Source organism: Doryrhamphus excisus, chromosome 18 (assembly GCF_030265055.1).
Source record: "Doryrhamphus excisus isolate RoL2022-K1 chromosome 18, RoL_Dexc_1.0, whole genome shotgun sequence".
NCBI classification, from domain to species: domain Eukaryota; kingdom Metazoa; phylum Chordata; class Actinopteri; order Syngnathiformes; family Syngnathidae; genus Doryrhamphus; species Doryrhamphus excisus.
The window spans coordinates 3874924-3887181 of record NC_080483.1 but is presented as its reverse complement, the minus strand read 5'-3'; the positions used below and the strand labels follow the sequence as shown (position 1 = coordinate 3887181).

General features: G+C 45.6%; 1 protein-coding gene across 1 annotated transcript; it reads right to left on the bottom strand.

The window, feature by feature from the left end:
• Positions 1-3033: 3033 nt before the first annotated feature.
• Positions 3034-12051, bottom strand: LOC131106605 (tubulin monoglycylase TTLL3-like). The gene is made up of 13 exons (XM_058055827.1): positions 11889-12051; positions 9996-10048; positions 9808-9917; positions 9549-9729; positions 9387-9442; positions 8460-8588; positions 8278-8392; positions 8061-8199; positions 5304-5453; positions 5015-5163; positions 4644-4887; positions 4129-4564; positions 3034-3741 (listed from the first exon to the last, which is right to left on the bottom strand). Exons 2-13 carry the CDS (start codon positions 10000-10002, stop codon positions 3034-3036), a joined length of 2424 nt encoding a protein of 807 aa, XP_057911810.1. The 5' UTR covers positions 10003-10048; positions 11889-12051.
• Between the last annotated feature and the right edge of the window lie 207 nt (positions 12052-12258).

Genomic DNA, 12258 nt, shown 5'->3' with positions numbered 1-12258 from the left:
AACGGAAGCAAAGTGTTTCTTTCATCATGCATTTACTTTGTCATTACAAAGCAGTGCTTCTTGACTTGTAGGCTTGCTGCCAGAGCGCACCCCCACAAACACACACACACCAAAACACTGTGGAAGCCTAGGCTTCAGCCAGCTGCAGTCAGCCTTTGACTAAAGTGGTGGTCATATAGTGATAGTATAAAGAAAAGACAGGATGAACACAACTCATTTGGTAACACATAGCCCTCCCTGTGTGCCGCCATATGTGGCACACATTTATTGGTCCATGAACGACACACACAAAATCAGAAGGTTCGGTTCTAACGAGTCATTGGAGAACCATTAACATTCTTTTTTGTTATGTGTTTGCTGGAAAACGCTTGGGGGGGTCATCTTTGATTGCAGCATCACAACGAATCTTATAATATATGGGTTTTCATGCCAAATTGCTTGCTAAATAACAATCGTTTCATCTTCAGCTCTGCAGTGTGCAAACAGCAAGCTGAGAGCTGTGGTTATCACCGCCACCAAAAATACTTCTCACAACACATTAGTGAATGTGTTATTGCTGTGAAAACATCACTTCCTTGTCTTTACTGTGACTTCATGGTTTCATGTGCATCTGGTTCCTGGAACGTGTTCTGGTCATGTCTCCACCAAGATGTCATCGGTTCATAAGGGTCCGGTGCATTGTGTGTTGCGTGGCGGTCAAGGGCGGGTGTGTTGGAGTCAGCCCCGGTGAACGAGAGGGTCATTTCCCTACGTCTTCAGGCTGGGGAAAGGGTCCTGACGTCCTGACTTGTGCGTACGTGCCAAACTGCAGTTCGGAGTACCCGGCCTTCTTGGAGTCCATCAGGGGGGTGCTGGAGAGCACCACAGCTGGTGACTCCGTCGTTCTACTGGGAGACTTCAACGCCCATGTGGGCAATGACAGTGTGACCTGGAGGGGTGTGATTGGGAGGAACTGCCTCCCTGATCTGACCACACCATGCGGTGTGATGTTACTGGACTTCTGTGCAAACCACAGTCAATAACTAACACCATGTTCAAACATAGGGATGTCCATAAGTGCACTTGGCACCAGGACACCCTAGGCCGCAGGTCTATGATCGACTTTGTAGTCGTATCTTCAGACCTGCGTCCGCATGTTCTGGACAGACGGGTGAAGAGAGGGGCTGAGCTGTCAACTGATCACCACCTGGTGGTGAGTTGGATTAGATGGCGGGGGAGGATGCTGGACAGACCTGGTAGACTCAAATGAGTAGTGAGGGTGTGCTGGGAACGTCTGGCAGAGTCTCCGTTCGTCGAGTCTTCAACTCTGACTCCGGAAGCAACTGACAGGTACCGTCAGGCCAAACGGTTCGTGGCTTCGGCGGTTGTCGAAGCAAAAACTTGGGTGTGGGAGGAATTCGGTGAGGCCATGGAGCACGACTTTCGGTCAGCCTCGAAGAGGTTCTGGCAAACTGTCCGGCGCCTCAGAAAAGGGAAGCAATGCGGTTTTCGTGCTGGTCGTGGAACACTGGACCAGCTCTACACCCTCACGAGGGTGCTATAGGGTGCATGGGAGTTTTCCCAACCAGTCTACATGTGCTTAGTGGATCTGGAAAAGCATTTGACCGTGTCCCTCGTGGCATCCTTTGGGGGGTGCTCCGGGAGTATGGGATTGGTGCCGCGCTACTACGTGTTATCCGTTCATTGTACAAACGGGGAAGGAGTCTGGTTCGCATTGCCAGTAGTAAGTCGAGCCTATTTCCGGTAAACGTTGGCCTCCACCAAGGCTGCCCTTTGTCACCTATTCTGTTCACAATTTTCATGGACAGAATTTGTAGGCACAGCCAAGGTGTTGAGGGAGTCCAGTTCAGGGGCCTTAGAATCTCATCTCTGCTATTTGCAGATGATGTGGTTCTTATGGCCTCTTTGGGCTGTGACTTTCAGCGTTTACTGGGACGGTTTGCGTCTGAGTGTGAAGCATCTGGGATGAGACTCAGTACCTCCAAATCAGAGGCCATGGTTCAGTCGGAAAAGGGTGGAGTGCTCCCTCCGGGTTGGGAATGAGGTCCTGCCCCAGGTGGAGGAGTTTAAGTATCTCGGGGTCTTGTTCACGAGTGAAAGAAGGCGGGAGCGTGATGTCGACAGACGGATCGGTGCAGCCGGTGCAGTAATGCGGTTGCTGTACCGGACCGTTGTGGTGAAAAGAGAGCTGAGCTGAGCTGAGGGCAAAGCTCTCAATTTACCAGTCGATCTATGTTCCCACCCTGACCTATGGTCATGAGCTTTGGGTCATGACCGAAAGAATGAGATCGCGGATACAGGCGGCTGAAATGAGTTTTCTCCGTAGGGTAGCTGGACTCACCCTAAGAGATAAGGTGAGGAGCTTATCTGTCATCCGGGAGGGGCTCAGAGTAGAGCCACTTCTCCTTCACATCGAGAGGAGTCAGTTGAGGTGGCTCAGGCATCTAGTCCGGATGCCTCCCGGACGCCTCCCTGGTGAGGTGTTCTGGGCATGCCCAGCCGGGAAAAGACCCTGGGGCAGACCTAGGACACGCTGGAGGGATTATGTCTCACAGCTGGCCTGGGAACGCCTTGGTGTCCTCCCGGTGGAGCTGGAGGAGGTGGCTGGGGACCGGGAAGTCTGGGATTCCCTACTAAGACTGCTGCCCCCGCGACCCGGACCCAGATAAGCGGAGGAAAATGGATGGATGGATGAAGTGAAAGTCAAAAGCATGGCACTGTCATCTTTTGATGATGTTTAGGAGCTTCAAAGTAAACATTTTAATTTCCTGGCTTGTTTGATCACAGGCGGTGGCACCTTCTGCTGGGGAGATTAAACACCTTCAACAAATGATAAGCACTTAAAATGTCCTATTGTCATAGTACCTTTGTGGCAGTGTCAATCAGAATTGAGCTTTATTATCTTTGTTCAGGCAGAATGTTGGGTAATGCTCTCATAAAGCTCTCTTGAGATCTTGGTTTAGGTCTGTCTTTTGACAGTTTACCAATGAATGCCCCACTGTATTTTGAATAGTTGCCCATTTGTTTTGTGGATTATCCTGCACAATGCCTGGACATGGTTTGCTTAAAACGCTGCACGTGGAATCTGTAACTCGACTCAATTTGAAAGGTCTCCATAGAAGGTTTCTGATAGATCGTCAGTATATTTGGCGGCAGGCTTTTGAGCCGGGTGAAAGAAGTGGCCCATGTACAGGGCCTATAGCAAGTCTCGGAAAAAGTCCTAGGAAGGAAGGACTTCCACAGGTTTACTCCGTGGTTCCGTTTAAGTGGAGTTTTACATACATGATGCGTAGTACTGCGGGGGTGGGTGGGGCGTTTACAGGAGAAGTTCCGCAAGGCTGGTGGAACCCCACTGCCACCACGACCCTGACCTAAACATTGGTTTTTTTTCTTGGATTCATTGTGGCTCTCTATGACACGTTGTTCAAAAACCACATTGACACTGTGGACCTCCGTCCGTTCCTGCTGGTCCCTCTTTGGAGAGGGTGGTGTTGGTTGCCTTTTCTCTTGCAACCTCTTGCACTCTTCTATCCTCTCATGTAACTTGCTTTGGCGTACACTCGCTGGCATCTCAGTTATCATCTCGCTCTGCTCTGAAGAAGGGTGGACTCTTGAGGACTGGGTCAAGCAAGGCCTTGCAGAAGGAAGTCTTTGTCTGCGATTTCTAAGTTTGGGTCTCCTGATGTGCGTTCCTTCCACAAACAAGTTCACGCCTACAAACTGTGGTGGTTCAACTGCAGGCTGAGAGGGCAAGAATGCACAAAAGGACGCATTGGATGTAGAAGCTGAGAGCTGTGTATTTGGAGTGAAACTTAGCACTGGCTATCAAAAGTGTTACGGCAGTTCTATAATGAGTTGAAGGTTTATAACGAAAAAAGTGGCTCAAATGCTACCAGTTATCGTGATAGCATCTTGCAAGATAGCACTACCTACTGAAAGTGTTATGACCAAAACACCAAAACATGATAGCACCCAGCAAGATCAGTACTGAAAGTGTTATAGCAGTTCCATAGTGAGGTAACATCATGACTTGTAGGCTAATACTTAAGAACGGCTAACATTCTAACAGTTTGCATTGTCTCTTGTAGTATTTATCCCACTCTGTGACACTCTGTGACATGGGCTCACCTGTTTGTAGATCAACTGGAAGCCTCCTGTGTAGGCGTTGGGATTGTTTCGTCTGTCCAGCACCACCCTTAGTGTGTCCAGCTGCACGGAGGGGCAGAGGCGGGACGTCACCACACTTGAGCAGGCCATGGTGGGACTGGCATTGACCTCAAGAAGCCAAGGCCTCAGATCATTGCCCAACATAAAGTCGGCGCCGTATAACTCAAAGCTTGCCTTCCGATGCTCCACCTTGTCCTGGGCTGTCTGCAAGGTGTGGACCACAGCTTGCTGCATGCCCGGCACCACCAAAGTCTCCCACTTGGATCCACGGCCCTGCTGCTGCAGAAATTTCTTAAAGTCAGTGCAGGACCACATGTTGTCCTTGGGCACGCCTGGGTGGCGCTCACGTGATGGCTGCAAGTGCTTCTGGATGGAGTTGTTGCACAGATGGACTGAGCTGGACAATGAAGGTAATAATTCATTTAAAACAGCACTTTTTCCAGATTACATGTTGTTTTGTGTCTTGTCTCCCCGACCTATCAAGGTTTTTTGTGGAGTAGGGCTGAGTGGAGAAGCGCAGGTAGCACTCCCTGTAAAACCAGACTGTCAGTGGGTTCCAGTCGGTGACGAGGAACCACTGCCGCACGTCAAACTTGGTGCCTTTGACAAGCAGGGGACGCTCCAGGTACTTCTGAACCACCCACTTGCTATCTTTCACGATGGCTCTGTCGGAGTCCACCAGCGCTAAAATGTCCTCAAGACGATTCATACAAACGATACCTGGATGATGTAGGTCATACCATGACAGGAGAATCAAGACTTTGGGCCAGAATGTAGAATGGTTCGATGATGACATTATTAACAATTAAATTAAGCACTAAATAATAATAATAAATAATCACTTCACCTCTTCCTCTTGACATTGCTCCTGGTTTGATAATCCAGATGTTATTGACTCCATCAACGTCCAGCTGAGGACAAACGTCCTGCATTTGAACCAACATGGCCTGGCAGCGGCTCACAAACTCTGCACTGCCTCTGATGGATGCACCTTTACTACATCGACAAATATCCTAATCGTATTAATATGGTAACACAATACAGTGGATCCCCACAGTTGTTTTTTTCATTAATTCATTCATTTTCTGTAAATTCTAAATATCAGGTATCAATATTGTGTGCCGAAATGTACTCACTGCACAACCATGTAATAATTTTGCAGAAAGTGATTCCACTGCTTTTCCTCCACAGCAGCAATGGTCTTCTCAGTCACGTCAATGTCACTGTGTGCTAAGATATTCAGAAACTCCTGACACCGGTGCAAGGCTGTACTGATCACTCCTGCGCTGACTGTGAGGAGAAACAAACCCAGTTAAATAAAGCTGGCCACTTGTACGCCAAATTTGTAAGAGCATGAACTGTAGTTCATTTGTTGATAATTATTCATTCATTCATTCATTTTCTACCGCTTTTTCCTCACGAGGGTTGGGGGGTGCTGGAGCCTATCCCAGCTGTCTTCGGGCGAGAGGCGGGGTACACCCTCGACTGGTGGCCAGCCAATCACAGGGCACATATAGACAAACAACCATTCACAGTCACATTCATACCTATGGACAATTTGGAGTGGCCAATTAACCTAGCATGTTTTTGGAATGTGGGAGGAAACCGGAGTACCCGGAGAAAACCCACGCATGCACGGGGAGAACATGCAAACTCCACACAGAGATGGCCGAGGGTGGAATTGAACCCTGGTCTCCTAGCTGTGAGGTCTGCGCGCAAACCACTACATCGCAGTGCCGCCCTTGTTGATAATTATTAATAAAAATATTTTCTGCATATTGTGCATTTATTACTGCATCTTTCTGCTTTGGCTCTCAACAAAGGCGGTCGCATCTTACCCCTCTCCTCCCTAATCCCTTATCTTCCCTGCCTTGCTTGCTTCTTAAGTCTCGTTTAGTCCCGTCTTTCTCAAGAGCCTCTCTCTGCACTGTTCTCAAAAAACCTAAATCATGGAATTGATCAACTGGTCTTTCCACGCAATTGACATGAGAAGCTTCTTGACGAGAAGCTCAGTTTCGTGGGAACCTGTCTGCCCTAGCGGAACATTCACCACCGGGTACGTGATGGACAGTTGGGGGAAGTGAAAGGTCATGTGCCTGGCGATTCTTTCCGTGGAGGACATAGAAAACGTCTACCTATTTGGAACCATGATAACAGGTCTGTTGCTGATTGGATTTGGCACTTTCCTGGTGTATCACAGAATTCGTATGATGAAGGCAGCGGATCGAGTTGGCCCACAGCTGCCCGTCATGAATGATTTGGTGGGCAAAGCCGTTCACACTCTGACTATGACTGCCAATCACAACAAGAATGCCATCTTGGAGAAGATATCGGCTTTGCAAAGGCAGTTGGATCGATTGGGAGACCAGAATGGACACTAGGGCAGCCTGGTCTATTGGAATGTGGCTGCCCAAACTAAACCAAACAATATTCTTAATACAATATTCCCCCACGGCTACCAAGGTCGGGTTGTGAAAACAATTTCCCCAAGTGGGACGCTCTGACCCTCCATTGTTTCTCTTCTCTGGGCCCACCACGGACGTCTCCATGGCAACTTCTGTTTATCGCCATGACATGACACCCGAATGACACCCAAACTGAGCTCCAACATTGGGCACCTGACAAGGGAAACGTCACAGGCCACGCACCCATGCATCCAAAGACACATTGCACTCAGCCCCCCTCCATCCAACGCCTTCGCTGCTATATTCCCCCTGCCCCAAAGCCCTAGCAGATGGCTCTCTCAAAGTTACTTTACCTACTGTTGCTGTGAATTTAATTGTCACTGGAGTAAGTCGAGTTTCAAATGCCACTTGCTGAACTCAGATGGAGAAACTGCTGGAGCACTGCAGGTAGCTATTGCTATAGCTTTTTTCTTGTTTTTTACCTTCATAATTGAACAAGGTATGTTGTGTCATTTCTATTTATTAATTTTCATTTATTCTGAGGTTGTCATTGGATTGACCAGGATGGATAGGATCAGGAAGGAGTATATCAGAGGGACATTATATGTTAGAGGCCATGGAGATAGTCAGAGAGGCCAGACTGAGATGGTTGGGACATGTCAAAGAGGTTCAAGACCAAAGAGCAGGTTTATGGATGTCATGAGGGTAGTTGGTGTGAGAGAGACAGATGCAGAAAACAGGGTTGGATGGAGGATATTGATTTGCTGTGGTGACCCCTGAAGGGAAAAGCCGAAAGAGAAAGAAGAATTTTCATTTATTCTTATTTGACTTCCTATTCTCGCATCACATTTTTATTTTTATTACTTTTGTTTTTTTACATATGTTTTTTACATTTGAATTGTAAACAAATGTAGCTTTCCCTTACACCTAAAGAAACACTTCCTGGTTGACATTGCTAACACCGTAAACAGAGAGGCAGAGCTTGGGGAAGGGAGTGGAAAGCAGAGATTGAGGAAGGGCAGAGAGCATATTTTGCATACAGCGCACGCCCATAAAAGGAAGCCCCATACTCTGTGATGTCACATTGTGCCATTGTTAGAAAAAACTCTGAAAGCAAGCGTTCCGAGCCATCCCAAACTTCTTTCAGGGCTCACTTCCAAATGCACAAACCCCGTTATCTGAAACTTTGGCATCATTTAACACAAGAATACAGCATTCTAACTACATTTATAGGTCAGAAAAGTGGAAAAAGGATCATAGGTTCCTTTTAGACAATCCAACAAGTCCGAAAAGGAGTAGGAAAAAGAAGAGCTTATTTAATCGTACTCATTCTTCTCACACTATTTTTAAGGAATTTCTGTATTTGCATGTTAAACACCAGACACAGAAAAGGGTAATGACAAAATAACATCTGTTTCTTCCTACCCCTTTTCAGGCATGTGTAAACGTGATGTAACTGCATGTCCGAAACAAATATAGCATGACCACATTCTGAATGTTGAATGTTTGGTTTGACCTTGAGCATTGCTTTCAGTTGTACCCTTCTCCTCTTGTGCTCCGTTTGTCCTTGTGCTCGTCTCAACCACATGCTTCAGCAGACTGCTGCATGCTGTCCTCCTGAAGTCGTCTGTAAAACACAAGAAAAAGGTTTGGAGGTGAGTTTGGGGGTTGCACTGGGCAAGTGGGGAAGCAGTGTCACGCAGACCGATGAACGCATGCCTCTCATCTTCAGCCCCGAGCCTGTAACATCTCGGGAAGAAGGTGTCGTGATCTGCAGTGTCAAACCACTTCAGGTTACGCAAGTTGACACAAAGCCCCACCTTCAATAACAACAGAGTAATGTTTATAACAATAATGTGGTTTAATTGGAATCACTGGAGAGGAGACCTTGGTGGTGAAGATTCCGGTGTTAGTGTAGTGATTGGTCACTTGGTCAGGGCGTAATGTACGCCAGTCGATAGAGTCGTTTCGCGGAGTCCAGTAGAAATATGTCCTTTCATTCCGGACAAAGCGAGACTGCAAAAGACATTGAGTCAGATACTGTGCTTTCTTAAAAATTGTCTGCTGCATTTATTTTGTCAACTGCATCGATTATTGTGTACCTATTACCTAAGTAGCTATCGGTAATCTATTTTTTATATTTTTTGAAGTATTTGCCTATAAAACATATACAAAATTAATATCTAAACGTTATCAATAACTTTTATTTTGTATACAAATGAATTGTTATAAAAATGTTATTTAACAATAATATAATTTTATCTAGTCTAGTGGACTAGTGGTTGGCGTGCAGGCCACACAGCTAGGAAACCCGAGTTCGATTCCACTCTCAGTCATCTCTGTGTGGAGTTTGCATGTTCTCCCCATGCATGCGTGGGTTTTCTCCAGGGACTTCGGTTTTTGCTGCCTGCCACCTGCCAGGTAATTAATTCCAATAATACCTAAAAATAACACTAGATGCTGACATTGTGTATCTGCCAAGGCTGACTACCTTTACTTCATTATTCAGTTTTGCTTCACAGTCAGGGCCACCCCTCCGAACACACAGAACACATTGCGCATAGGGCCCCATGATCCATGGCGAGCTCCATTTTGCGCAACGGATGTGCATCATTACAGTCCAGTCAGCAGGCTTGTTGCCACAATGATTGACAGCACGTGGCAAAATTCACCCCTAACTTGTCAGAGTCCCTGGTAGTGTAATGGTACAGCTGTTGCCTTTTAAGTTGTTATTATGTTAATTTGTTATTTTGCACTTTGTACACAGTCCAACAACTACACGGAGGGGAAGCATGTTAGTGGACATTAACCTACCAAGAGGCTGTATATGTCACTATGGTTCTCCTCTTCTGTGCCGTCATCTCCTCTACCTAAAAGATTTTATGTATAATTTAGTAGAAAATGAAAAGAATGATTTGTATGACTGAACAATTAACAACGGTTTGTATTTTTCATCACATCAGGGATGGAGCCAACCTTTTATCTCAGCAGCATTATCTGCTCCAACGTTGCCACCATCCTCATCCTTCTCCTTGTCACCCTGGTGGGCAGAGTTTCCCTGGCCTGTGTTGGGCAAAAGACGTTCCACCCACCCTCTGGCCCGTAAGCCAGCCCGGATGACAGGATAGCGGCCCAGTACAGTAAACACTTTCTGCATCTGACACCAGGAAGAACAATGAAGAGAGCATGGGGGGGTGGTTATGATGCAATATTCATGCAGGTCATTTTTAATCACCTTGACTGCTTTCTCTGCCAGGGCTTTGGCTGTTTTCAACTTGTCAGGCCTGACAGCTGGAAGGCTGGGGCTGACATTGCAATCCACCTTCTCCTCGGCCGGAGTCACGGCTGCAAGAAAAGCCACTTAGTATTTTTATTCATGGCAACATGTAAGCCAGAGTTGTGTGCATATGCACTTACGCTTACCTGACATTATTGCAGAGAATGTCTCTGGTCAAAACTGCTTTATTTTTGGTTTTCTGTAAACAAAAGTCAACAAATGAAAAACACTCAATGCTCTTTAATAGGGGACAGAAGTGGAAAGTTTGGGTAAATGGAGTTCCTGTACAATTTACAATTTAAATCTCTTTGTCTTTACCAGGGCTGAAAAGATATGATATGTTCCCAGGCTTAGTACAAGTCCTAAAAGCAGAACAGGGGGTGACTCCAGTGAAAAAAAACATTTTTCGACTTCAAACCAGCCTTAATTCCGCCATCTGGCTGTGTTCAGTTTTACTATCAATTCAATGTACAAGTCCTCCCAGCGGAGGCATTCCCAGTTGAGAGACGTCATCTCTCTAACGTGTCCTGGGTCTTCCCCAAGGCCTCCTACCGGTCGGACGTGCCCTGATCTCTCTTCCATTCTTCCCTCACTCCTGAACAAGACCCGAGATACTTAACATTGGGGGAGGATCTCATACCCGACCTGAAGATGGTACTCCACTATTTCCAGGCAACCATATTGTCATCCCACTTTAAGAGGCCAAATTGACCCTTGAACCAAATATACCTCGGAATAATGTGGCCCAGGCCAAAGTGCCCCCCTGGGCCAGATTACACCCCCAATTTATTATACTGTATCTTCCACTTATTTTTTGGATAGTTCATGAAATTATTATGTGAACACTTAATAATTCATACCTATAAAGTTTGACTCCAATATTCTGCTATTTTTTTAATTTACTTATTTAAGATAGGAACAGTACATTTTAATGAACAGATACTTGCTGTGTAAATATATCAGGAGCATCGAACCCAGGTCTTCCCCGATCTTCTGACTGTGTGGCCTACAGGCTAACCACTAGGTCATTGTGCGGCGTATACTAATAGTCCATACTAACAATATGCTTTTTTTTTCATTTTCAGAATATTTCAATATTTCTTGTAATTATGACTTTAGTCCCAGTTATTAATTCATTAATTTTCTACCGCTTATCCTCACGAGGTTTGCGGGGGTGCTGGAGCCTACATATAGACAAACAACCATTCCCACCCACATTCATACCTGTGGACAATTTGGAGTGGCCAATTAACCTAGCATGTTTTTGGAATGTGGGAGGAAACCGGAGTACCCGGAGAAAACCCACGCATGCACAGGGAGAACATGCAAACTCCACACAGAGATGGCTGAGGGTGGAATTGAACTCGGGTCTCCTAGATGGGTTGTCGGCGTGGTAACCACTCATCTGCCGTGCAGCCAGTCCCAATTATTATATATATATTTTGACTTCTTTGACTTAATAATAATTTTAATATTTCTATATTTGTATGCCTTTTTATTCAATATTTTCAATTCCATATAGTTTTAATAAGAATATGTAATAGAAAAAATCAATCAAATCAATAAATCAATCAATTGCAATATTAGTTAAAGTTATTTGATTTCAATATTTGAGATACTGAATCAAAATTATTAAATTATAAGACAGATTCAGAGTTTTACTGTTTGAATTGAACTACTGACAAATTTAGTTTTCTATGCTATTCTAATTTATTGAGACAATTTATCGTCACACGTCTATGACATGAATTTTCAATTTTCAGATTTCCACATCAGTCGTCAGACGTGCAGGCAGTTGAAAAAATTCTATTCCTGTGCATTAACACAGCTCAATTGACAGAAAGTGAAAGTGAAGTGGACAGGCCAGTGTGGGGGAAAGAGGGTTAAACACTGACATGCTGCATGCAGGTATAAAAGAATATTAGTCCAAGAGATGGGCTCCTGCTCTGAGCTGACCGGGGCTGCAAAATCAGCACATTTAACAGACCCACACCTGCAATATGCATTAGATTTAAAAATAATAAAAAATAAAATCTCACATGCTTTATCCACTGGGGCTCCCCTGTCTGCTGCCCTTAGCATTCCCTTCATACTGTAACCATGCCAACTCTGCAAGCTCCCACAAAAATGTTTACCACGACAACCAACCTGCTCGCACACCTTCCCCGCACACGCGCACCACACAACACGTGCCGTGCTCTTTGAATAGACTCGCAAGGAGAATAATGCTAGTCGCTAACCTGTAATGCAATCAAGTGGATGCAAGGTGCCCGCTGGCTTTGAGACCTTTGTCAGAAATCTACTGAGATGCTAATCTTCTGATTCCGTTTATATTACAGTACATCAGTGTCAACGTGAAATAACGCACACAGCGTATTAAAACTTGGATGTTTCGTCACTCTTGATGTA